General features: G+C 47.6%; 2 protein-coding genes across 3 annotated transcripts in view; one reads left to right on the top strand and one right to left on the bottom strand.

The window, feature by feature from the left end:
- Positions 1-11366, top strand: part of pick1 (protein interacting with prkca 1) — a 42619-nt gene extending 31253 nt beyond the window's left edge. For both annotated transcript variants that reach the window (XM_041178122.1, XM_041178123.1), the window contains exons 10-13: positions 1439-1531; positions 6100-6150; positions 6622-6766; positions 10979-11366. In XM_041178122.1, coding sequence (XP_041034056.1) covers positions 1439-1531; positions 6100-6150; positions 6622-6766; positions 10979-11199 — 510 coding nt within the window. In that variant the 3' untranslated portion in view covers positions 11200-11366. The remainder of the gene's footprint in view (positions 1-1438; positions 1532-6099; positions 6151-6621; positions 6767-10978) is intronic.
- A 9133-nt stretch (positions 11367-20499) lies between these two features.
- Positions 20500-26455, bottom strand: slc16a8 (solute carrier family 16 member 8). Its single transcript, XM_041177634.1, has 4 exons — positions 26236-26455; positions 24704-24847; positions 22521-23396; positions 20500-20852 (listed from the first exon to the last, which is right to left on the bottom strand). Exons 1-4 carry the CDS (start codon positions 26453-26455, stop codon positions 20500-20502), a joined length of 1593 nt encoding a protein of 530 aa, XP_041033568.1.
- Between the last annotated feature and the right edge of the window lie 305 nt (positions 26456-26760).

The following is a 26760-nucleotide window of genomic DNA, read 5'->3' as shown; positions in this document are numbered from 1 at the left end:
CACCAGGGAGCTGGCCTCTCCTCTCACACTGTGTCACCAGGGAGCTGGCGTCTCCTCTCACACTGTGTCACCAGGGAGCTGGCGTCTCCTCTCACACTGTGTCACCAGGGAGCTGGCCTCTCCTCTCACACTGTGTCACCAGGGAGCTGGCCTCTCCTCTCACACTGTGTCACCAGGGAGCTGGCCTCTCCTCTCACACTGTGTCACCAGGGAGCTGGCGTCTCCTCTCACACTGTGTCACCAGGGAGCTGGCCTCTCCTCTCACACTGTGTCACCAGGGAGCTGGCGTCTCCTCTCACACTGTGTCACCAGGGAGCTGGCCTCTCCTCTCACACTGTGTCACCAGGGAGCTGGCCTCTCCTCTCACACTGTGTCACCAGGGAGCTGGTGTCTCCTCTCACACTGTGTCTGAATGTCAGTGTTTGACCAATCTAATAGACTAAGTGGCCAGTTGGATCAATGAGAGAACACAGCAGGTGTGTTTGTGGAGTTTCAGAAGGAGTTTGGGCAGGGAGTGGGTGGGGCAGGGAGTGGGCGGGGCAGGGAGTGGGTGGGGCAGGGAGTGGGTGGGGCAGGGAGTGGGCGGGGCAGGGAGTAGGTGGGGCAGGGAGTGGGTGGGGCAGGGAGAGGGCGGGGCAGGGAGTGGGCGGGGCAGGGAGTGGGTGGGGCAGGGAGTGGGCGGGGCAGGGACTAAGCAGGTGGGCAGGGTGAGGCCAAAACAAAGGGCTCTTTGGTGTTGCTGTGAATGGAGAAGTTGCACCCTACTCCACACAATGCAAAGACAAAACCTGGAGGGAGCAGGTTAGACACCAACACAACAGCCATTAGTTGTCCCAGTGCTGGAACAGAGTGTTATCGGAGGAGAATCCACGCTGGTTACTGCCCTGGCACAGTGCCATACCCACACTGGTTACTGCCCTGGCACAGTGCCATACCCACACTGATTACTGCCCTGGCACAGTGCCATACCCACACTGGTTACTATCCTGGCACAGTGCCATACCCACACTGGTTACTGCCCTGGCACAGTGCCATACCCACACTGATTACTGCCCTGGCACAGTGCCATACCCACACTGGTTACTGCCCTGGCACAGTGCCATACCCACACTGGTTACTGCCCTGGCACAGTGCCATACCCACACTGGTTACTGCCCTGGCACAGTGCCATACCCATTCTGGTTACTGTCCTGACTGCTCTCCTGAGTTACTGGAGATTTTTTCCAATGTGCTCTCTCCCCACTCTCCATGACCCGTCCTGCACCGTCATTCATTAGGATGGAGAAGTGAAATACCTCGGATGGTTTTGCGGCCTGAGGAATGGGGTCCTGATTTGTTATTGATTTCTTCCGTTATTCACTTCTCTTCACCCTGTCTGTGCCCAGGATGTGAGCTGTGTTCTTTTCCATGAATTAATCATTCTTCTCTGGATTTGCAGATGCTGAGTGACCTGAACACTTACCTTAACAAAGCCATTCCTGACACCAAACTCACCATCAAAAAATACCTCGATGTCAAGTTTGAATATTTGGTACGTACTCTAATCTCTTCTTTCAATAGTTACCGTTCTCCTGACCCCAGCCGACCCTGACTCTGATCTGCCCAGTTGGTCCAGACGCCGACACAGACTTCACTTCAACTGAAGTGTCACCTACAACCCAAACAAGCGGCTGAAAATGTCCCTTTAAGCAGCGACCAGCCCTGTCCAGTACCTCAGTCTGCTCTCCCAGCTCTGGCCAAGGCTGAATTTGACCAGTTTTATACTTTTTGACAAAATGAGTTTTCAGGAAGATATTTTGTGGCGTTTCCTGACCTCAGGTTTGAAATATATTTGTGTTGGAACATGGTCCTTAGCAGGCAATTCCTTCCATTTGGTGGCCATTTCTGATTGGCTTCAAGACCTGTCCAACTTGCTCTTGGTCCTTTCCCCCAGTTTAACTGCATGATTCAGGCCCACCCAGCCTCCCAGCCAGTGCCCTGTCGTCAGCCCTTGGAGAGGGCCCAGTTTTTTTTCTTTATTCTTTCATGGGATGTGGGTGCCACTGGCAAGGTCAGCATTTGTTGCCCATCCCTAATTGCCCTTGGACTGAGTGGCTTGCAAGGCCATTTCAGAGGGCAATTCAGAGTCAACCACCTGGCGGTGGATCTGGAGTCACATGTAAGTCACCAGGTAAGGATGGCAGATTTCCTTCCCTAAAGGAGATTAGTGAACCATATGGCTTCTTATGACAAGCAATAGTAGTTTCATGGTCACCATGACTGAGAATAGATTTATATTCATTTGAATTTAAATTCCACCAGCTGCCGTGTCCCCAGGGTATTTGCTTTGGTCTCCGGGTCACTGTGCCAATGACATTGCCCCCACCTCCCAGGCCTGAGAGCTGCCATGGTGGGAGATCTTTGGAGGATTGGCAGACTCAGTCCTTGGAAAGCAGTGAGGCTTTGTCCACCAGCTTGTCCTCCTGAGTTTCACCCAAAGCAGAAAAGATGGAAAGCCCCACGTTCTCTTCCATAAAGGAACCATCAAACCCGCCATGGAAGGAGTTAGCTGATGCGGACCAATCAGAGAGTCCACATGGCCTGGTTGCGGTTGTCTGATTTTAATTCCTTTTTTTTGATTGGAGGATAATGTGCAGTTGAAAGGGATATGGCGGATTTTCAGCAGATCTTGCCGAAGATTCTCACGGAATCGTAGAATCTTACAGCGCTCGAGTAGGCCATTCAGCCCAACGGTACCTGTGCCAGCAGCATAGGAAGCTAGCTATTGGTTCGTGAAGGGCATGAAACCAGTGGATAGGTGGATGGCTGGAGACAGGAAGCAGGAAGTAAGAACTGAGTGGGCAGACAGTTTGAGAAAGCCTGGGACAGGCTCATCATACACAGACTGCAGCCTAACCGATGTCTGATACAAACACAACACCAAACAACCCACTAGATAAATCCCAAATTCCTATTTACTCTTACTTGTTGATTATGCAACTCTGTTCCTCACACTCTGCTCAGAATCTCGCTGCTCTGAGTTTAAATCCTCTTTACCTGAATAGTTCCAGATGGGGCAATGGGTTCTGTTTTTGGTATTTGAGCTGTAGCTTCTCCTCGGATCGAGTTACTCAGTCCTTTCTGGGGCTGTTAAATCTCCTTGACCTTGGCGTATGCCTTCACCTGTTCATTATTCAGCTCTAGGTAGTAAAGCCAGCTCTGTCACTACCTTGTCACCAGTACAGTAATTTGAATCTTTCCTGTTCTCCTCCATCTCTTTCACTCCTGCACAATCACAGCTCCTGAGTCCTTGATTCATTACTGTTACTGTCCATCTTGGAAAGGATCAATAGCCCAATGCCTCTCACAAGCCCAACCACCAGCTTCATCAGACACAGCTGTCATCAACCCCAGGACGGCACTGAATACAGAGGGAGTGCTGCACTGTCGGAGGGTCAGCATTGAGAAAGCTCTGCACTGTCGGAGGGTCAGCATTGAGGAAGCTCTGCACTGTCGGAGGGTCAGCCCTGAGGGAGTGCTACACTGTCGGAGGGTCAGCACTGAGCGAGCGCTGCACTGTCGGAGGGTCAGTACTGAGGGAGTGCTGCACTGTCGGAGGGTCAGCACTGAGGGAGCGCTGCACTGTCGGAGGGTCAGCCCTGAGCGAGTGCTGCAATGTCGGAGGGTCAGCACTGAGGGAGCGCTGCACTGTCGGAGGGTCAGCCCTGAGCGAGCGCTGCACTGTCGGAGGGTCAGCCCTGAGCGAGCGCTGCATTGTCAGAGAGTCAGTACTGAGCGAACGCTGCACTGTTGGAGGTTCAGCCTGAGGGAGCACTGCATTGTCGGAGGGCCGGCAATGAGCGACTGCTGCACTGTCGGAGGGTCAGCACTGAGGGAGCCCCGCACTGTCGGAGGGTCAGCCTGAGGGAGCGCTGCACTGTCGGAGGGTCAGCCTGAGGGAGCGCTGCACTGTCGGAGGGTCTGTACTGAGGGAGCCCCGCACTATCGGAGGGTCAGCCTGAGGGAGCGCTGCACTGTCGGAGGGTCAGCCTGAGGGAGCGCTGCACTGTCGGAGGGTCAGCACTGAGCGAGCTCTGCACTGTCGGAGGGTCAGCCTGAGGGAGCCCTGCACTGTCGGAGGGTCAGCCCTGAGCGAGCGCTGCACTGTCGGAGGGTCAGCCCTGAGGGAGTGCTACACTGTCGGAGGGTCAGCACTGAGGGAGCGCTGCACTGTCGGAGGGTCAGCACTGAGGGAGTGCTGCACTGTCGGAGGGTCAGCACTGAGGGAGCGCTGCACTGTCGGAGGGTCAGCCCTGAGCGAGTGCTGCAATGTCGGAGGGTCAGCACTGAGGGAGCGCTGCACTGTCGGAGGGTCAGCCCTGAGCGAGCGCTGCACTGTCGGAGGGTCAGCCCTGAGCGAGCGCTGCACTGTCGGAGGGTCAGCCCTGAGCGAGCGCTGCATTGTCGGAGAGTCAGTACTGAGCGAACGCTGCACTGTTGGAGGTTCAGCCTGAGGGAGCACTGCATTGTCGGAGGGCCGGCAATGAGCGAGTGCTGCACTGTCGGAGGGTCAGCACTGAGGGAGCCCCGCACTGTCGGAGGGTCAGCCCTGAGGGAGCGCTGCACTGTCGGAGGGTCAGCCTGAGGGAGCGCTGCACTGTCGGAGGGTCTGTACTGAGGGAGCCCCGCACTGTTGGAGGGTCAGCCCTGAGGGAGCGCTGCACTGTCGGAGGGTCAGCCTGAGGGAGCGCTGCACTGTCGGAGGGTCAGCACTGAGCGAGCTCTGCACTGTCGGAGGGTCAGCCTGAGGGAGCCCTGCACTGTCGGAGGGTCAGCCCTGAGCGAGCGCTGCACTGTCGGAGGGTCAGCCTGAGAGAGCCCTGCACTGTCGGAGGGTCAGGCCTGAGCGAGCGCTGCACTGTCGGAGGGTCAGCCCTGAGCGAGCGCTGCACTGTCGGAGGGTCAGCCCTGAGCGAGCGCTGCACTGTCGGAGGGTCAGCCCTGAGCGAGCGCTGCACTGTCGGAGGGTCAGCCCTGATGGAGCGCTGCACTATCAGAGGGTCAGCCCTGAGCGAGCGCTGCACTATCGGAGGGTCAGCACTGAGGGAGTGCTGCACTGTTGGAGGGTCAGCACTGAGCAAGCGCTGCACTGTCGGAGGGTCAGCCTGAGGGAATGCTGCACTGTCGGAGGGTCAGCCCTGAGCGAACGCTGCACTGTCGGAGGGTCAGCACTGAGGGAGTGCTGCACTGTTGGAGGGTCAGCACTGAGCAAGCGCTGCACTGTCGGAGGGTCAGCCTGAGGGAATGCTGCATTGTCAGAGGGTCAGCCTGAGGGAGCGCTGCACTGTCGGAGGGTCAGCCTGAGGGAATGCTGCATTGTCGGAGGGTCAGCCTGAGGGAGCGCTGCACTGTCGGAGGGTCAGCCCTGAGCGAGCCCTGCACTGTCGGAGGGTCAGCCCTGAGGGAGCGCTGCACTGTCGGAGGGTCAGCCCTGAGGGAGCGCTGCACTGTCGGAGGGTCAGCCCTGAGGGAGCGCTGCACTGTCGGAGGGTCAGCACTGAGGGAGCGCTGCACTGTCGGAGGGTCAGCCCTGAGCGAGCCCTGCACTGTCGGAGGGTCAGCCCTGAGCGAGCGCTGCACTGTCGGAGGGTCAGCCTGAGGGAGCGCTGCACTGTTGGAGGGTCAGCCTTGAGTGAGGGCTGCACTGTCGGATGTACCCTGTTTCAAATGCAATGTTAGACCAAGGTCCTTTCTGCCCCTTCAGGTGAATGTAAAAGATCCCACAGTGTGAGGTCTTCAAAGCAGAGAAGTTATCCCCAGTGTCCTAGAGCAAACATTTATTCCCCAACCAACATTACTAAAACAGATATCTAGCCATTATAACATCACTGTTGGTGGGAATTTGCTGTGCAAACATTTTCTGCTGCTTATTCCACAATACAACAGTGGCTACATTTTATAATACCTCCTTGGCTGTAAAGTGCTTTTGGACATCCTGCGGTTGGATATAGATATGTCAATCACCTTGGTGATTTGGAATAAAGAAGGAGGTGGGGTTGTGGCAGGTATTTGGAATAAGCTCCTGCTTTTCCCTGACTCTGTCTCTCTTGTTTTTTGCAGTCGTATTGTTTGAAGGTGAAAGAAATGGATGATGAAGAATACAGCTGCATAGTGAGTGACCACGGAGGAGCCCGATATCTGTTCACACTGACCAACCTGACTTGTTGCGAACATCTGAATGATGAGGAGGTTTCCAACTTAGATGTAGCCGATGGGAATTCCGATTGTGAATGGGCTGGGATATGAACAATAACCTCATTGTACTGGGTGTGAAGCTGTGAGCTCTCTGGAGCATGGTGCACTATAACACTCAGAGGCAACGCCAGGGTGGGGTGGTACTTACTGGTAGGAAAGGCTTATGCCACACTGAGGGCACTGGGAGGGAGGGGCCTCATACACTGGGTTGGGAGGCCTCCCTTGCACGCTAAACCACTGGCTCCCCACCCCCGTCTATTTTTAACCAGAGACTGTGCTCCTGTGGCTGAGTCTGAATGATTGATGTCCATTATACTCTGTGCTGCCTTGTTTAACCTTTCTCTCTCTCTCTCTCTCTCTCTCTCTCTGCTTGTTTCCTGTCTTCAGGCTCTGCAGGAACCTCTATACCGAGTCGGCACTGGAAACTATGAATATCGTTTGATCCTCCGATGTCGGCAGGAGGCCCGAGCACGTTTCGCCAAGATGAGGAAAGACGTTCTGGAAAAAATTGAACTTTTGGACCAAAAACATGGTTAGTTTTAACTTGCTTCTTGGCAAATTTGTACACTCAGGACTTGTAGGCTCTCTTGTGCCAGTTGTGGCAGTTCCAGGTGAGGTGAACAGTGGGGTCAAGGGTTGTGGCAGTGCTAGGTCAGTGAGCAGTGCTGGGTCAGTGTTGGGTCAGGTGTGGTTCTCTGGGGCCTTTTACTAGAGGTGTAGGACAGTAGTAACAGTTGGTCACTCCCTCACTGCTGAGTCAGAATGTTGTGTTATGGTCTGGGTCAGAAGAGAACCGAAACTCTTGTACCCTTTCTGTCCGTAATCAGTGTGGATTTGAGAGGAAGATACGTCTTTCTTAGTCCCTGGTGTGCGTGGTCAATTTTAATAACAGCAGCAAGCTTTCCTGGGTTTAAATAAAGAGGATTATTTATTCACACATTCACCCCAAAAGTCTAAATGCTACCTCATTCACACATGCAGGCGAGTGCACACGCACACACACACACACACACACACACACACACACACACACAAGAAAGATACAGTTGAAGAAAATAGCGCACTTTTACAAGTTGTAAACAAAATAAAGTTCAGTTGAAGGGTCATTCAGATTCAGAACGTTGATTGCGTTCCTCTCCGCAGATACTGCCAGACCTGCTGAGTTTTTCCAGGTATTTTTGTTTTTGTTCCTAATTTATTTGTTTGGCTTGTCTTAGGAAAAGCTGTCACTGCGGGTAGCATTTTCGCTCCGAAAGGATAGATTTCTTTTTCTTTGTTCTTTCATGGGGTATGGGCGTCGCTGAAAATGGCAACATTTGTTGTCCACCCCTTACTGCCCTTGAACTGAGTGGCTTGCTAGGCCATTTCAGGGGGCATATAGGATAGACCAGGCTAGCAGATTTCCTTCCCTAAAGGACATTAGTGAACAAGTTGGGTTTTTACAGCAATCGATGATCGGTTCATGATCACCATGACTGATATAGCTTTATATTCCAAATGTATTAATTGAATTGAAATTCCACCAGCTGCCATAGTGGGATTTGAACTCATGTCCTCAGACCATTAGCCTGGGCCTCTGGATTACTAGTCCAGTGACATCACCACAATGTCAACCTCTTTCTGGATCAGGTGGTTTTAGTAACTGTAGTCATGTATCAGCAATTATTGTAGGATTCCCACGAAGAAATGGATATTCAGAAGGTCGCAAAGTTAGTTACTTGTAGTTTCCCCTTACCAAGAGATCAAGTTTCTTCACTGGAGGGCTTGGAATAGGAATCAGGTGGGAAGACCTTTTTGATGTTACAGTCTGCAGGTTTAAAAGGCATGGTCTTCTGTCTTTTCTATTGCTGATATCCTGCAGCTGGTGTTGTATTTGAGTTTCTCTCTGGATCTTGAGATAAGTAGAATTTATTTTCAAAAGACAGTTTCAGTCACATGATCAGTTTCTATGGGCCACGTTTTGGGTTGGAGCCAGGTTGATTGATACACAATGGAGGAATGATTGGTAACCCACCAACATACCAGCTACGATTAGCTCACTGGAAGATCTTGCTTGATATTCTATCCTCACGGTTCCGACACATCTGACAGCTATTGTTTGTTAGATCTGTTCCATTTAGCTGGTAAGGACAGTCCCATTTCACCTGAGAACCCCATTTGCATTTGAGAACCTTCCAGAGGGATTTTCAGACGCGAGTTAATCCTTTGTGTGTGCAGAAATTGCAAAAGTCAGCTGATCCTTGACAGCCATCTTAACAATCTTGTTAGTGTCCATTTTTTTAAGTAAAAAGACAGTTCCTGAACATTATATACGTGCAGTCCACTTTTAAAGTTATGAGTAGGACATGCCTTCATCAGACATGACAGTTGTGGGATCACTCAATCCCACTCCAGAGGGTTTAGGCTGGCACTCCAGTATAATACTAAAGGAGTGCTGTACTGTCTTTCAAATGAGATCTGCTCTGTTAACTGAGTTTAAAAGATCCCTTGGCATTATTTAAAGAGGAGCAGGGGCCTTCTCGCAGGTGTCCTGACCAATATTTATTAATGAATCAACTTCAATAATGAAACAGATTTTCAAGTCATTTATGTCATTGCTGCATGTGGGATCTTGCTGTGTACAAATTGGCAGCTGCATTTCCTCCATTACAGCAGTGACTACTCTTAGAAAGCAATTCATTGACTGTAAAACGCTTTGGGTTGTCCTGAGGTCTTGACCGGTGCCAAATAAATGAATAAATGCAAGTCTTTCGTTAATCAAATTAGACAAACCGCAGTAACAGCGACTTACTCAAAGATAGAGAGGGTCACAGTAAGGTAATGGGAAGCAAAGGGAAGAATTTCACAATGTTCAGGACAACTTCCTGAAGCAAAAGGAAATTGGATATGCACCTGAAGAGAAAATATTTGCAGGGATAGGGCAGGGGAGCGGGACTAGCTGAGTTGTTGTTGCAGGGAGTTGGCATGGATACGAAAGGCCGAATGGCCTCCTTCTGTGTTGTTACCATTCCACAATCCTATGATGCTCTCTGTCTATTATTACTCCAACACAGAAGTTGGTCTGGTTCCAGATCCAGAAAATGCAGAATTGGGTAATCAAAGAATGAGGGAGCAACCAGGAAACAGTGACCTTAACATAATTAGTTTTGATTTAAAGTTAAACCGCGAGAGCAGTCAAAATGAAGGTAGTTAGTGGAACAAGCCCATCTCAGGGAGGTAAGTAAGGAACTAGACCAGGGACTGTCCATGAACAAGGGGGAAACCTTCTATCAGGACTTGATTCAGTTAACAACTAGACTAATTCCCACAAGAAATAGTGTGAAGGCAGTAGCTCCTTTTGAAAACTTCCTCAGTTCTCTGCAGATCTGACCCACAGTGCCCTGATCTCCACCAGGGGTGGGGCAAGGAGTCAGGTCCTGAATCCACCCCAGCTAGAATAGAATCGAATCCCATGCTGTTGGCATTAATCTGATCCACACCAGTCATCCACCCAACTGAGCCAAGTAGCACCCCCAAGGAGTCCAAGTTGCCATGGCAACTTGTATATTTACATGTTGGTTATAGTCTAGAGCTCTGGATAGTGATGGTAGAGGTTCCAATTTCTTTGCATCACATGGCTGACCAGGAATCTCTCTCTTGCTCTTACCCTCTATCATTGGCAAGTGTTGAAAGGATTTACAGATTGATACTCAACCTGTTTGACTGCATTATGAAAGCACCTTCCTTGGCCATCAAGTCCTGGAGTGGGACTCAAACCTGGAGTTCCTGGCCAAAAGGCAGGGACACTACCCACTGTGCCACAAGACCACCTCCTCGCTGAAAACTAGAGCAATTAAAATGAGGATTGAAGTGACATAAATTTGGGGCTTTTAGTGCAAAAGAAACTACATAGTTGCCCTCCAATCTCACTCTTGTCTCCATCCCTATTTAATCTCCAAGTCTTTATCTGCAGTCTCCGAACCCACCCTGCGATACTCTTCCTCCAGCCTCCCTTTATACATTGCATCTACACATGGTACACAAAGCGAGCAAAGCAACAGCAGAGATACTAATGCATATCTATAAAAAGGAAACAGTGCCAGAGGCTTGGGGCACAGCTGGTGCGATTCCTGTATTTAAAAAGGGAGATAGAACAAATCAGGAGAATTATGGACAAGTTTGTTTAATGTCGGTTGTAGGAAAGTTAATGGAATCTTTACTCAAAGGTATAATTAAAAAATCGAGAGACTGCACTTTTGATAAATAGCACAGATTTCAAAAGGGAAGGTCTTGTTTGACCAAACTTGTTGAATTCTTTGAAGAGTAACAAGAATGGTGGACGAGGGTAGTCTAGAGGGCAGAATATATTTGGATTTCCAAAAAGCTCCCGATAAGGTCCTACAGAGTAAGGTCAGAACGTGGAGACAAGGAACAAGTAGTAGACTGTATAGCAAGCTGGCTAAACAGAAAACAAAGAGGAAGGGCAGAATTTTACCACAGTGGGATTTTACGTTCCCGCTGTTGTCAATGGGGTTTATAACAGCCCCGTCCCCATTGAAACGGGGCTGTAAAATTCTGCCCCAAGGGTTAGAGATAGTTGTTCAGGCTGGTGGAAGGTGGGAAGTAGTGTTCCACAAAGATCAGTTCCGTGTACTCCTCTCTATTTCCCCTTCTCTCCCTGAACCTGCCTATTCCCTCCATCCCCTTCTCCCTGTGCCCTCTTCACTCTATCGCGAGCCTGATTACGGTCTATTCCAATTCTCAGTGCAAGACATCGTGTTCCAGCTCCAACGCTTTGTCTCCGCCATGTCCAAGTACTACGATGAGTGTTACGCCGTCTTAAAAGATGCTGATGTGTTTCCTATCGAGGTCGACTTGACAAAGACAATGTTGAACTACAGTCCGAAGGATATTTACACAGAAGCAGAGGAAGAGGATGAGAAGGAGAACGAGGAAAACGGAGAGAAACTTTTTGATGATGAATAGAATTTATTTTCCTGTCTGGACCGCAAAGTGAACCCCTTTACACTACAATCAAATCCAAAATGTGCTATGTATAGTTTGAGTGATCACCTATTTTATTTATGTCTGAAATGTACACGATCGTTAATCCCCATCAGATCCTTGAGATAAATACAAATACTTTATGGTCATGTCCTTGTGTCGAGGTGTTTGCTTGTTTTAATATGTCCTGTTCAGTGCATCCTTCCTGTTTGAGCTTCTAAAGGTGGGGTGTGGAGTTCCACTTGGAGCAGCAGTTACCTGGACATCCTCTTCTTCTGCCCTGTACTCGTGTGTGTTAAACGGACAGTGCTCAGCTTAATATTAACCCCGTTATTACCGAAGGGCTTGAGCTGTGGACTCAGTCTTCCCATATCACAATGAGGGTCTTACACTCTGGTTACCATGGGCATGATAACCCCTGTCGCAATGTGTAGCCACACAATGAACAAACATGGGAGAGTTTCCTCTCTCCTAGAGTCAGATCATCCACACAGTTTGTGTAACACCAGGGGAAGAATTTTCAGGCCGGCGAGCGGGGGCAGGAGCCACTCACCGACGTGTAAAATGATGCGGGGTGACGACAGGCAGCTATCCCGACGTCACTGCACGTCATTTAGATTTTCAGTTTGGCGGGCACACAGCCAAGTCGGCTTTGCACCTGCCAAACTGTCGAAGGCCTATTAAGGCCATTAAGAAAGTAATTAAAGTAGTTAAGAATACTGCCCAGGCGGCCTTCCCATTTTTCATGAAACCTCATCCACGGGCGGGATGAGGTTTCATGAAGGGTTTATTAATTAAAAATTTTCACGCATTTGATAAACATGTCCCAGTTCATGTGACACTGTCGCATGAGGGAACATGTCTAAATAATTTTTCTGTTTTTAGTAAAAACTTTCATTCCAAACTTAATCCCCCTGAGGCAGCTCCGTGCCTCAGAGAGATTTCTGCACTCTTTCGCGCACATACGCATGCAAGAAAGAGCGCAGGCCCCGACTCAGGGAATCCTCTCCCCCTGCCTTGCACAGGGAGTGCTCAGCGCTTCCGGGCACCTTAATTGGCCCGCCCATGTAAAATGGTGGCGTGGCCCCGATTGGGGGCGCAGATCAGGTTCACGCCCGCCCCCTCACAACCCCCCTGACGGGGGGAATTTCTGCCCCAGGAAAACAACTGGGATGCGAGTGTTCTCTTTTGATTCCTATACTCCGGGCTGTGCAGTCTCCATCGATTTCACGTTGCTTACAATATTGGCCATCTTTGTGTCGTCAGCAAACTTGGATATGTGGCTTACTATCCATAAAAAATAATAAATGCGGTGAATAGTTGAGGCACCGACGCAGCTTCTTGCAGGGAACCCCTCCAAACATCCTGCCAATTAGAGTACCTTGCCCATTCTCCCTCCTCTCTGTCTCCTTGCCGCTCAGCAAACACCCGGGTCAATCATTTTCCCTCCGTTTTAGCTCCTGGTCTCTTGTGAGAAACATAATTGAATGCTGCCTGGAAATCCACACAAATATCTCTCATAGCCATTCCCCCATCCACGGCTGTTGTCACCTCTTCATAAACTTCAATCCGGCAATGACTTAGCCTTTACAAATGCCCCAGCTGAAAATTTTCAAGGTGTTCAGTCACTCTATCCTTAGTTATAGACTCTAATGTAATAATTTCCTGACAACAGATGTTAGGTTCACGGGTCTATAATTCCTTATAAAGTGCCTTCTAAAGATTAGCAATGCACAGGTCATTTACTGGTTGACAGGTTGCAAGTGGGGTTCCACAGGATCATTGTTAGGACCTCAGCAATTGACTGATGTATCCAAATTTGCTGATGTTACAAAACTAGGTGGGAAATTAAGTTGTGAGAAGGGTACAGGGAATCTGCAAAAGGATATATAGAGATTGAAAGATGGGCTGAATGGTCTGCTATGCTGCTATGACTCTCTGACCCTATAAGTGAGTGGTTAAGAAAGTAACACATGGAGTACAGTGTGGGGAAATGCAATGTTGTTCACTTGGGTAGGAATTTTTTTTTTGATGGTGAGAAGCTATTAAATGTTAAAGAGTTCAGAGTGATTTAGGTGTCCTTGTACATGAAACACAGGAAGGTAGGAAAGCAAATGGTATGATGGTCCTTATTACAAAGGGTTTGGGATTACAAGAGTAAGGAAGTCTTGTTGCAGTTGTACAGGCCATTGAAACCAGCACACCTGAAGTACTGGGTACAGTTCTGGTCTCTGTACCTAAAGAAGGATAAACATGCCTTAGAGCAGTTACAACAAAAGTTCACTTGATTGATTCCTAGGATGAAAGGATTGTCATATTTGGAAAGATTGAGTAAAGTGGGCCTCAACTACCTGGAGTTTAAGAGAATGAGAGGTGATCTCCATTCAAACAAAAGACTTTGAGAGGGCTTGACAGGGTATTTCCTGGAGTTACCCCTGACATAAGAGTGTAGATCTAGGGGGCATAGTCTCAGGAATAGGAGTCAGCCATTAAGAGAAATTTCTTTCAGAGGATTGTGAATCTTTGGAATCCTCTATCCCAGAGAGCTGTGGATGCTCAGTCAATGAGTACATTCAGAGCTCAGAGTAGTTAGATCCTTGGAATCTAAGGAAATCAAGGATTTGGGGATCAGGCAGGAAAGTGATATTGAGTTTGAAAATCAGCAAGGATCTTATTGAATGGCAGAGCAGGCTGAAGAGACTTATAACAAAAACAGAATTACCTGGAAAAACTCAGCAGGTCTGGCAGCATCGGCGGAGAAGAAAAGAGTTGACGTTTCGAGTCCTCATGACCCTTCGACAGAACTAGTTCTGTCGAAGGGTCATGAGGACTCAAAACGTCAACTCTTTTCTTCTCCGCCGATGCTGCCAGACCTGCTGAGTTTTTCCAGGTAATTCTGTTTTTATTTTGGATTTCCAGCATCCGCAGTTTTTTGTTTTTATGAAGAGACTTATAACCTATTCATGCTCCTATATGCTATGGCTCTTATGGTTTCCCTTTATCACCTGTTAAATAGTGGAGCGACATGCACAATTTTCCAATCAAAAGGAGTGATTTCTGAATTGGGTACCTGTATTGTAGTCACCTACCCCTCCTTTTAAAAAGCTGAGCTGAAAAACATCTGGGGGTTTATCACTCATTTGTGCCTTTGCTTTCTTCATTACTGTTCATTTGCTTTTGTTAGTTATATCGAGTCCCTGTCCCTGATCCAAAATTACTTTTGATTGTGAAGTCTGTGATGCTGACCTCTTCCTTAACTGCAAATATTAAGACAAAAGTAATTATTTAATATGTCCACCATTTATTTATTTTCATTGTGTTTTTAAGGAGCCCATGTTGTTCCTGACCATCCTCTTTTTTTCTCTAAGATATCTGTAATTGTTTTTTGTGAGGACGTTATTTGACTTTGATGTCCCTTTCAAGTTTCTTTTTGTGATTCTTTTTATTGTAGTTCTTACCTATGTTCCCCTAAGTTGTTTGACTGTGTGTGGCTGCACAATAATCTGAAAGGTCCCCTGTGGGTCTTGTGCTGTGTGAAATATGTGCAGGACCACACACAGAAAAAACAGGGTCTTGCACAACAACAAGGAACATTGCCTCTTAATCTCTGATTTGCCACCCTTTGCTGTTCTTGATGCTATTTATTGCTTTCTTTTAAGCTTTATCTTTTAGTTTTATGTTGGCCCTTACCTCTTTCATCATCCATATTTGTTTTTTTGTGCCAAGTGGAGCTCTTGCCCCTTGGGAGGTAAACAAATTCCATAACATATTAAGTTATTTTTTGAACATCTTTCACTGATCTTTTTAACTCATTAACAGATTTACCTGCTGTACTGTGGACAATTCCTGTCTCATCCCATTGAAGTCAGACTAATTCTAGAGTCTTAGTAACGGTTTCACTATTTCTCCTTTTCAAACACAGCATTGTACTCAATCATCTTATGGTTGCTATTAGGCAAATGGTCATTAATCATTATCCTGTTGACTCATTATTAAATCCAAAATGAAATGCCCCTTTGTTGGTTCTAGGACATAGTGTTGCAGAAAACTGTCCTGGACACACTCAAGAAATTCATTATCTTTCTGACATCAGCTCATCTGCTTATCGCAATCTATATGAAAATTAAAATTCCCCATTATAAGCACTGTGCCTTCACTACATGCTGCTCTAATTCTGTGTTTATACATTCTCCCACTTCACACCTGCTACCATAGGGTCTAAAGTAACTCTTGCCCCAGTCTTAAATCCTTTTCTATTTCTTAATTTGACCTAAAGGCCAGATTTTACATTCAGTGTGCGGGTACATGCCTGACATGCCCGAGTGTAATATGAAGCACGATGACATCGGGCGTGCGTCCCAATGCCATTGCACACTCGCACGATATTCCATTCGGCGGTGTGTACCAGAGTCAGCTGTGCGCCCGTCGATAACCGAAAGGCCTATCAAGGCCATTAACGAGCAAATTAAGATCAAATTAACGCTGCCCGTCCAACCTTACATTTGGCAGGCAGGTGAAAAAGCCAAGCATTTTTTAGGAAACCTCATCCACAAGCGGGATGAGGCTTCCTAAAGTTAATACGCATTAAATAAAAACTTTATTTTGAAATTAAAAACATGTCCCATCACATGTGACACAGTCACATGAGGGGACATGTTTCATTCCATCTTTATTGCCTTTATTCATTTTTTTAAAAAAAGCACTTCAGTCTCCCTGAGGCAGCTCCATGGCTCAGGGAGATTGAAGTGCTCTTATCGCGTGCATGCGTGAACTGCTCACCAGGCCCTCTCTCCCTCCTCCCCCCACCCACACAGGTAGCACTGAGCACTGCCACTCACGATCCACGCAGGGAGGGCCTTAATTGGCCCACCCACGTGTGAAATTGTGGAGTGGAGCAGATTGTAGGCAGCGGCCACCAGGAAAAGTTCTGGCCATAAAGTCTCCACTGCCTACTTACCCCTTATCCTGTCATAGAAGCCATTTCACCCTTAATGACAAAGGCTACTTCTCAGCCTGGACCAGATTCTCTATCTTTATAATAGACCTTAGAACCTGATATATTCAATTCCAAGTCCAGACAATCTTGTAACCACGTCTCAGTAATGGTTACCATGTCATATCCCCCAAGTTACCTGAATTCATTCAGTTTGTACCTTATATTCCTTGTGGCTATATAAAGAACACTCATTTTCAAACGTTTTTGAATTGATATTTATGATATCTTTTTCCTGAGCTTCCGCCACCCCTTTCCCACCTCATTTCCAATCTATAAGCTCCCTTGTGATTGTTGCCCTATTTATCCTTCCCACTTGGACCCTGGTCCCAGCCTGGTTCAGGTGGGGCCCATCCCATTGGTGCAATTCCTTCCTGTCTCACTACTGGTACCAGTGTCCCATGGAATGGATCCCCTCTTATACCACATCTTCAACCATGTGTTCACCTCCCTTAATCTGCTTATCCCTATACCAATTTATATGTGGCTCAAGTAATAATCCAGAGATTATAACCTTTTTTAAAAAAAAATTTAGCTCCAAGCTCAACAGGATCTTTTAAATACTCTTCCTTATGGTGTTGGTCCCAACTTGGATCACAACTATTGGATCCTTCCCCTTCCTCTCCACTCTCCTTTCAAACCAGCTCTAGAAGTTGCCTGTTGGGCAAGATAGCAATTTGGCTTAGAAATGATGCTAATTATTGAATCCATACAACAATCTGTTACCCTTCCCCTCCTCCTCCCTTAGGAGAGCCTTCTGCAATTTTCCTGCATTTTATTTTCTCCTTCAAGTATTCATCCAATTACCTTTTGAAGGCTTCTATTGAATCTATTTCCATCACCCTATCGGGCATGCTTTCCAAATACTAACCATTCGATGTATAAAAAAAACTTTTCCTCATCTTGCCTCTGGTTCTTTTGCCAGTCACCTTAAATCTGTGTCTTCTGGTTATCAGCCCTTCAACCATTAGAAGCAGTTTCTCTTTACTTAATCGTTTTGAACCCCTCATGATTTTAAACACCTCCATCAAATCTCCTCTTAGCCTTGAGATGAAAGCAAAATACTGCAGATGCTGGAGCCTATAGTTCCCTGTGGCTTTCTCCATGGCAATGCCTCAGCCAATCAGAGTCAGGATCCTCTTCTCCTGTAGTATAAATTGTTGTGATTATCTGAAATTTGGCATTCTTACATTTGTCCTGATGAGTGCAAAATGAAAAGCTTCAGCAACATGTCTCCCTTTCAGCAAGATGTATTAAAATGTTTCCAGGAATGAAGAATTACAGTTAAGTGGATGGACTGGAGAAGTCGGATTGTTCACTTTAGAGCTGAGAAGGTTAAGAGGAGTAAATAAAACCAGAAAATGCTGTAAAATCTCAGCAGGTCTGACAGCATCTGTGGAGAGAGAAACGGAGTTAACGTTTCAAGTCCGTATGACTCTACTTCAGAGCTCGGGTCTTCGAGTCATACGGACTTGAAACCTTAACTCCGTTTCTCTCTCCACAGATGCTGTCAGACCTGCTGAGATTTTACAGCATTTTCTGGTTTTATTGACTCCTCTTAACCTTCTCAGCTCTAAAGTGAACAATCCGACTTCTCCAGTCCATCCACTTAACTGTAATTCTTCATTCCTGGAAACATTTTAATACATCTTGCTGTAAGGGAGACATGTTGCTGAAGCTTTTCATTTTGCATTCATCAGGACAAACAGAAGAATGCCAAATTTCAGATAATCACAACAATTTATACTACAGGAGAAGAGGATCCTGACTCTGATTGGCTGAGGCATTGCCATGGAGAAAGCCACAGGGAACTATAGGCTCCCTAAGCTCCTGGGTAATTCGAAAAAGGTACAAGTTTTGAACATATACCTTTTGTTTGCAGAGAACTGGTCATTGCATATGAAAGTAAGTCGCTTCTATCAAGTGTAAATGACCCACAGTACGAGCTCAACTGATTATTGTAAATTGGTTGTTAGTGTTGCTATTAGTGCACTCAGGATTGTTCATCAGTGCTTTGACTTTCTTGTGTTTGTTCTGATGAGTGCAGGATGAAAAGCTTCAGCAACATGTCTTTCTTTTCAGCAATATTCAAGTTCTGTGCTATCAAGCAACTGTTTTAATACATCTCTCTGTACCTCTCTGTGCCTTCAGGTCCTTCCTCAAGTGTGCAGCCCAGAATTGAACACTACTGCAGTAGTAGGGGCTGAACGAGCGTGTGCTGGAGGTTTCGCTAACTTCCTAGACTTGGTACTCTTTGCCTCAGATCTCATGGACTTTATGAACAGATTTGTTAACCTGTCCTTCTGCCTTCAGGGATTTGTGCACAGACATCCCTAGGTCTCTCTGTTCTGACACCCTTCTATAAAATTTTACCATTTAACTTGTAGCATCTTTCTTTGCTCCCAAAATGTATCTCCTCACACTTTTCTGTGTTAAATTTGGTTCCCTCACTTGCAACCAATAGAATCTCCGGCATCCTTCCCACATATAACACTGTACAATCATCCAGGTAGAGCAGTTTCCATTAAACTCCCCATATGTTGTAGATTCCCATCTGAATGATTGGGACATGGAGTTGATGGTTATAGGCTGGAAAGTTGTCAGGGTGAGAGACAGTATCACTCCAGTGTGGCTTTTATTAAGAGAGGGCTTTCACATCAAAATTAATATTTGCAACAAAAGTCAATTATTGAGGTTTTTATTGAGATGGAAATCAATCATAGGACAGGAACAATTTGATATAATATAATCCTCTCTAGTCAGTGACAGGTCTGTCAAAGTCATCGATGAATTAGTGAATACTTAGTGTTATGTGCACACTCACTCTCATTTACCCTCGTTCACACGCTCACTCACATTCTCACTTACACTGACTCTTACATACTCGCACTCACTGTCCCACTCAAAGACATTTACAGATACACACTCACACTTACACTCGCTCACTAGTCACATTATAAAAGGTGCATGGTCACTAATAAGTGTGATAGTTACACTACACTTGTACAGTCTTAATCCATTATTTGATTGGTTTGATTTACAGAGACTCACTGAGATTTGCTCAATGGTCTTTCACAACTTCCTTGTTCTTATTTAAGTATCATTCACCCAATTTTTTTTCTCTCTCCAGCTATTTATTGTAAAACATCACTCACAAATTCAACCAGGAATATTTTCTTTAACTCACAGCCATAATGTTGCAGTGAAGACCATGTGCATTGATCAGAAACTAACTGAATGAAGTCCAAAGTGTGAGGGAGCAAAATTGAGAGACAGAAATAGAGAGAGAGAAAAGTGAAACAAGAGGGAAACGAGGACGTGAAAAAAGAGCGAGAGGGAGAAAGGTGGAATGAGGGAAATGGGAGATGGGGTAAGAGAAGGAGAAATGAGAGCAAAAGTATAAAATGAGAAAATGAGAGGGGAAGGTGTAGAGAAAGGAAAAATGCTTGAGGGAGGGGGAACGAGAGAGAGAAAAGGGAGGAGAGGGAAAGAGGATAAAAGGGAGGCAGGAGAAATGAAGAAAGAGGAGAAGAGAAAGCAAGAGGCGGAGGAAAGGGAGAAGAGATGGAAAGGCAGAGAGGGGGGGGAACAAGAGAGGGAAAGGAGATGAGGGAAGGGCAAGGAAGAAGCGAGTGACAGAGGAGCATGAGGGAAAGGAAACAGGAACAAGAGAGAGAAAGGAAAGAGGAATGAGAGGGCTGAGGGAAAAAGAGGACGAGAGGGAGATGGGGGAACTAAAGAGTGAGGGGCATGAGGGAAAAGGAAGTGAGAGAATGGAAAGGAATGGGGACAAAAGAGGGAAAGGAGGAGTGCAAGTGCAAAGGCAAAGGGCAGACGAGAGAGAGGAAGGGACATTGAACAATGAGCAACATGCAGGGGTAAGAGCGAGAGGCAGTAACAGACTTCAATGGGAAGGTGGCAGGGCATTCACTAGTAAGTAGAGTATTTAAAAGTAAGTAGGGTATTGAAAAGAGAGCGGGACATTCATTGGCCAGGAAGCTTTTACTCGTGAGCCAAGTATTTATGAACAGGCAGGACACGGAGGAGAGAAAGGGAGAGCTGAGGGAGGGGGTAGAAAGGGAAGGAGAGCTGCATTGAGAGAGGGACAAAGGAGAAAGAAATTGATGGGAGGGGAAAGCTGGTAAAGAGAGAGGACCTGTCTTTGCTCCTCCATTACTTTTATTCTCAATTTGTTTTCACCAGTTTGTACGCAGTACAGAGGTGATCCCTGGCAGTGAGTGTGGTAGACTAGTCTAGCTTGCATTGTCTTCTTTTTACATGGTAATTTTTTAGTGTTGCTCAGAGCACTCTGCTTGTGTTGTAACTTCACTGTCTGCACCTCTCACACTGCTGCCATCCCTTTGGTCCCTCTCTACTCTGCTCGATCTCTGGTCCAGGGATCCTTCATCCATGGGGCTTCCACTCAGGCCTCTTGTGTAGTCTTGCACCATACCTGTATCTTCCACCGCTGCTGATTCGCATCCCACATCTTCCACTTCCGCACTTTCTTTCTGGTTCTTGGGCTGGTCACCTTTGAGGCAGAGGTAGGTGGCTACCGACAGGAAGACTGATGAGAGAATCAGCTCAGCACCTGCCATGTAGAAAATGAGCTCGTAGTTCTTGAAAGTGTCAACCAGGTGGCCTGCCGGGAGAGACAGAGATTCAATCCTGTCTTCACACCTCCAGCCCAAACTCTACCTAGAAACAACTGACCATCCAGCTGCCTATTTCAACATCAGAAACTTTGAACCAGACTTCCCCACAAATTTCAGGACCTTGACATTGGGACCAAATGGAGGTCCTGAGCCCGCGCTTGCCGGGAGCCAGACCAGGAGAGCTATTTTCCTGGCGGCAACCCAATTGGCTGCTTCCAAATTCGCCATCCAATCAATGAAGGCGAACGGGCTGCTGACTAATCACAGGGCAGCCCCACGGAGAAAGAGGTGGGTGCTGCTGAGACAGGTGGGTAAAATGTGGGGGCAACTCAAAACGGAGGCATCCTTGGTGGGGTCAAAATAATTCAATTTTTTGGAGGGTAAGTAGGTAGGGCCCCATTGATTGATGGGGAAACTCCTCTGGCAATAGTGTTGAGGCCCCAAGTGCAAACTTTCCTGTTGGTGCCCCCGTCTCCCTCTTTGGGGGAATGAAGCCTCTGGCCATGGTGTCAGACCACCACAGGGAGGTTGCCTTTGTGGACCTTGCTGCCTCCACATGCAGCAGGGACCACAGCGGCACCAGAAAAATGCAAGCTAACACTCTGAATGGCCCCTAACTGGGGTTTTAAATATACAGTTTAGTTGCCCACAACCTTGCAGCAGGAGCCAATCCAAATTCCTGCCCTACCCCAGGGAATCTTGCTGCATCCCCCCACCCCTCTCTCCTCACCCCGGGGCTGGGACAATTAAGCCCTCGACTTCAGAACAATGCAATCAAAAAGTCTCAGTATCAGAAATATTTCTCAATGCAATGAGCAGAGTTTTATCAAGAACTAGCCCCTTTAACTAGCCCCGGAGAGTGAGGGTATTGGAGTTGGAGGTATTGAGATATGGGGTTAATACAGAGTGGCAACACAGGGGTATTTGGGGAGGAGGGCTATGGGGTGTGGGTGTGTTAGGGATGGGGATATTGGAGAGAGTGTATTAGGGTAGCATTATGGGGGCTACAGAGGTATGGGAGAGTGGGGCTATTGGGGCTGGGGATATTAGAGAGTGGGGTATCAGGTGTGGGGCTTTTGGGGATGGGGGTTTTGGAGAGTGGTTATTGGGGCTGGGGGTATTGGAGAGTGTGGGTATTGGGGTTGGGGTATTGGACAGTGTGGGTATTTGGGGTGGGCATATTGGAGAGTGGAGGGCTTTTGAGAGTGGGGTACTGGAGAAAGGGGCTATTTGGGGTATGGAGGTATTGGAGAGTGGGGGATTGGGGTGGGGGTATTGGAGAGTGGAGATATTGGTGTGGCATATTGGGGTTGGAGTATTGGAGAGTATTTGGGTGAGGGTATTGGAGAGTGGATGTATCGGTGTGGGGTATAGGGGAGTGGAGGTATCGGTGTGAGGTATCAGAGTGGGATATTGGGGTTGGGGTATTGGAGAGTGGGGGTATTCAGGTGGGGGTATTGGAGAGTGGAGGTATCGGTGTGGGGTATTGGGGTATTGGGGAGTGGAGGTATTGGTGTGGGGTATTGGGGAGTGGAGGTATCGGTGTGAGGTATCAGAGTGGGATATTGGGGTTGGGGTATTGGAGAGTGGGGGTATTCAGGTGGGGGTATTGGAGAGTGGGGGGTTATCCAGCCTTTTCCTGGTTGCCCACTGACCTGCTGATGGAGGTCCAATGAGCACAGCGAAGGCCTCAATGAGCAGCAACAATCCAATGGCACTGGGGAATTTCTGGGAGCCGACAATGTCCATAAGAACCTCGAACTGCAGAGCCCCGACCATCCCATAGGTCACACCGAAGAAAACACAGAAAGCGACCATCCCAGTGTACGTTGCTGCTTTGGCACTCAGCACGTCGGTCAGTCCATTGCACAGCATCGAGAAACTGAAGAAATAGGCAACGCGAGGGCGGACAGCGTCCAGACCTGCCACCACCCCACTCAGCGGCCGAGCAAAGATGTCAATGAAGCCAATGATCGAGAGCAGGAAGGCAGCCTCTGTATCAGGGACGCCAGTGTCTTTGGCGTAGTTAACAATCATGATCGGAGGTACAAAGAGTCCCAGCACCAGGATGAACTTGGAGATGGTGTAGATGATGAAGCCTCGGTTCCGGAATACACTGAAATCCAGCAGTTTCCGAGACTTGCTGCTCGCTCCTTTCTTCCTGCCACTCCCCTTGGTGCTGTTGCTGGTTCCAACTGCTTCACAGTTCTCCATCTCCAAGCTGGTGCAGTCAGACTTGGCGGCAGGAAGCATCTCCTTCGCCTCAGACTTGTCTTTGCTGCTCCCCGTCAGACTCTCGAGAGGCCTCATGACGGCTCCACACGTGCAGCAATTGAGTAACAAGCCCCCCATGATGAGGAAGCCCCCTCTCCAGCCATAGTAATCCAGCAGGACTTGTCCGAATGGGGAGAGGGTACTGAGGAACACTGGGCTCCCAGCGGCAGCCAGTCCGTTAGCGAGTGGTCTCCTTTTGTCAAAGTATCTGCCCAGCATAATGAGAGATGGCTGGAAGTTCAGAGCCAATCCCAGACCTGGTGGAGACAGAGGTAGTTAATCATCTTCAAATGAGGACCAACGTTGCCAGCTTGATGAGTTTTTCCAGCATTTATTTATTATTAATGGCCCCCTAGGCTAGTTTCGATTGCCCTGGTTGAAAAAGAACAGCTGAAAACCTAAATTGGCCTGGGTTTTTAGCATCTCCAAGGAGGTCACATGATTCCAAGTGGAAAGGAGAGTGTATATATTGTGAACTCCAAGTTATCGCAATTGTACAGGGCAGTCTAGATCGACCAAAGGTCTTTACCTGTCCATCATACGTGTATGTTCTGAAATGCAATGCAGTCAGGGATTGAAGGAAAGACTGACAGAGGCAGAGAGGAACTGGAGGAGAGAGAGAAAGATTGGGAGAGACGACAGGACAGGGTATTGGAGAACAAATTGGGAAGAAAGCTAATGGCTAAAACAGAAACCTGCATTTATATAGCACCTTTAAAGCGTATTGATGAAAATTCGGAGGGAGGTCAAGGATAGATCCCTGGGGGGACGCCAGAGTTAACAGAGTTAACAGTGCAGGAGCAGGGATGAAAAGCCATTGCAAGTGATTCACTGAATACAACTAGATAAATAAGAATGGAACCAGGCGAATGCAGTCTCACCCAGCTGAACAACAGTGGAGAGGCATTGGAGGAGGATGGTGTGGTCAAAGACTGCAGACAGGTCAAGAAGGACAAGGAGGGAACGTTTACCTTTGTCACAGTCACACATAGGAGGTCGCTGGTGACTTTGTTAAGAGTTGTTTCGGTACAGGCAGGAGCAGAAACCTGATTGGAGGGATTCAAGCATGGAACTGTGGGAAAGAATAGCATGGATTTGGGAGGTGACAACAGATTCAAGGACATTCAAGAGGAAAGGGAGGTTGGTGCTGAGATGGCAGTTTACAAGGACGGAAGGGGTCATGGATGGGCTTTTGAGGAGGCAGGTGGCAATGGTAGATTTGCCAGCAGTAGTGGAGGGCAGCTCCTGAGGAGATCACATTCCCAACTCCGGATCGTATCCCCAGGACCATTAACAAACTCCTGATTTAGTGTGCCATGTCCACAGGAACATCCTGAGCTGAGCCCCCCTGGTTCACCGAAGCTGATTTTGAGAGTTGCTGCTTCACTGAGTGTTTCACAGAGTTGGTGGGTGGTGAAGTGGGGTGAGGGGGGTGGGGGGGGGGTGCGGGAGGATGCGTAGTGGTATCTGTCACTTTGATTAATCAATAATTACTACAAAAAAGTTCAGAGCTCCTGATAATCTTGAAGCAATTGATCATTCTTGATTTACCGATGCAACATACCTGTAACCACTCCCGCAGTCAAGTAGAGCTGGGTGATGTTTGCAGAGAACGATGCCAGAATCATTCCGGAAGAGGCCAATAAACCTCCGATCAACATGACAGGCCGGCAGCCAAAGCGATTCACCACTATACTGCACACGGGGCCTGTGACAGAGAGCAGAGCCAGTGAAGCCTGGGGCCTCCCACAACAACTGAACCATAATCCATGAGCAGCAATAGAAATATTCGGCAAGATTAGGATTTGACCCAATATCATGAAGTGTTTCCTTGAGGAACGAGTAGGACTCAAATGTGCAGGTAGTTCAACACTGCCCTTAACAGCAAACGCATCCCAAGATGCTTCCCAGAGTGGGGAAGGAAATGGACATTCACACTGAGACAATGCAGGGTGACCAAAGGCTTGATCTAAGAGATGGGGACTGAGAAGGCTTTTAAAGGTGGAAATTGGGGCCTGTATATTGGCAACTACCTTTAATCTGTGTCCTCTGGCTACTGACTCTCCTGCCGCTGGAAACAGTTTCTCCTCACTTACTCAATCAAAGTCGTTTATGAATTTGAACAACTCCATTAAATCTTCCCTTAACCTTCTCTTTGCTAAGCATGAACAACACCGGCTTTTCTCGTCTTTCTACATAATCGAAGTTCCGCATTCCCGGTACCATTCTGGTAAATCTACTCTGCACAATCTCCAACGCCTTGGCATTCTTCCTAATGTTGTGGTGCCCAGAATTGTCCCCAATTCTCCAGCTGCAACTGAACTATTTTGAAAGATTTCTTTGTCTCTGGTGTACTTATTGGTAATCATGTAGGTGATCAGGATTGAAGGAACCAAAGGGGTTAGGAGATTTGGACACCGAACACAGGCTCCTCTGGGAAACAGACTCTGACAGTTCATCAGCTGGAGCAGGGACACCATGTCATTAAGGCTGGGCATCGATTCTGACCCCTTACCCAGCCCCCTGCCCCTGTCTACAATTGTTAGGCTTTATTCCCTGGCACTGTGGTGCCAGCTGCGACTCAGAGTCTCTGAATCACAAGGTTCTGTGTTCAAGTCCCAAGTACAAAATTCAAGGCCAATGCTGCACTGCAGTACTGAAGGAGTGCTGCACTGTTGGAAGTGCCATCTTTTGGATAAAGCAAGGCCCCTTCTGCCTGCTCGGGTGGATGTAAAATATCCCATGGCACTCTTTTGAAGAAAAGCAGGGGAGTTCTCCCTGGTGCCCTGCCCAATATTTACCCCCTAATCAACATCACAAAAAAAAACAGATTATCTGCTCGTTATCGCGTTGCTGTTTGTGGGAGCTTGCTGTGCACAAATTGGCTGCCACGTTTCTGACATTACAACAGCGACTGCAATTCAAAAGAATTTCATTGGCTGCAAAGCACTTTGAGGCATCCAGTGGTTGCAAAAGGCGCTAAATAAATGCAAGCGATTTTTAAAATTTTCTGATGGTGCCAGATTCACAAGCGTTCAGTTAACAGGCTGGTATTCTGCCTAGGCAGTGAGCCACAGACTGGCTTCTGAGACCCACCTGTACCATAAAGCATGGCGAGTATGATGGAGGAGATCCAGGCAGTGTCGCTGTAACCGATGTGGAAATCATGCATTAGCTCCTTAAAATACACACTGACGGCTTTTGGGAATGCATAGGAAAATCCTGTAATCACAAAACAACCAACAAGGACCATCCATCCCCATCCCCCATCAGGGGGTTTGACCGCCTGCGAGGTTCCGGGTCCAGGGTTACCCATCTATAAAACCAGAGTCTGAAAAACAAGAAACATCTTCAGTAAACAAATAAGCAGAAATAACCAGAGAAGGAGAGAGACCCAGATCTATTGGTACCAACCAAAATCTATCTGTACAAACCCAATCTCAACCGTATCAACCCAGACCCATCCATACCCAATCCAGATGCTCCATACCCACGCCAGACACTCCATACCCAACCCAAACCCACATATTGTCACAGTCTCCCAACCTCGGACGGCCCGCTTCTACCTCCTTCCCAAAATCCACAAACAGGACTGTCCTGGCAGACCGATCATGTCAGCCT

The sequence above is a fragment of the Carcharodon carcharias genome, chromosome 31 (genome assembly GCF_017639515.1).
Source record: "Carcharodon carcharias isolate sCarCar2 chromosome 31, sCarCar2.pri, whole genome shotgun sequence".
Taxonomy (NCBI): domain Eukaryota; kingdom Metazoa; phylum Chordata; class Chondrichthyes; order Lamniformes; family Lamnidae; genus Carcharodon; species Carcharodon carcharias.
This window is presented reverse-complemented; position numbering and strand designations above follow the sequence as displayed.

Coding starts and splice junctions, on each gene's coding strand:
- slc16a8 (XM_041177634.1), bottom strand. CDS start 26,455: ATGGGTAACCCTGGACCCGGAACCTCGCAGGCGGTCAAACCCCCTGAT. Junction 24,848..26,235: donor CGCCATGCTTTATGGTACAG/GTGGGTCTCAGA, acceptor TCTCTGTCACAG/GCCCCGTGTGCAGTATAGTG. Junction 20,853..22,520: donor CATTGGACCTCCATCAGCAG/GTCAGTGGGCAA, acceptor CTCTCCCGGCAG/GCCACCTGGTTGACACTTTC.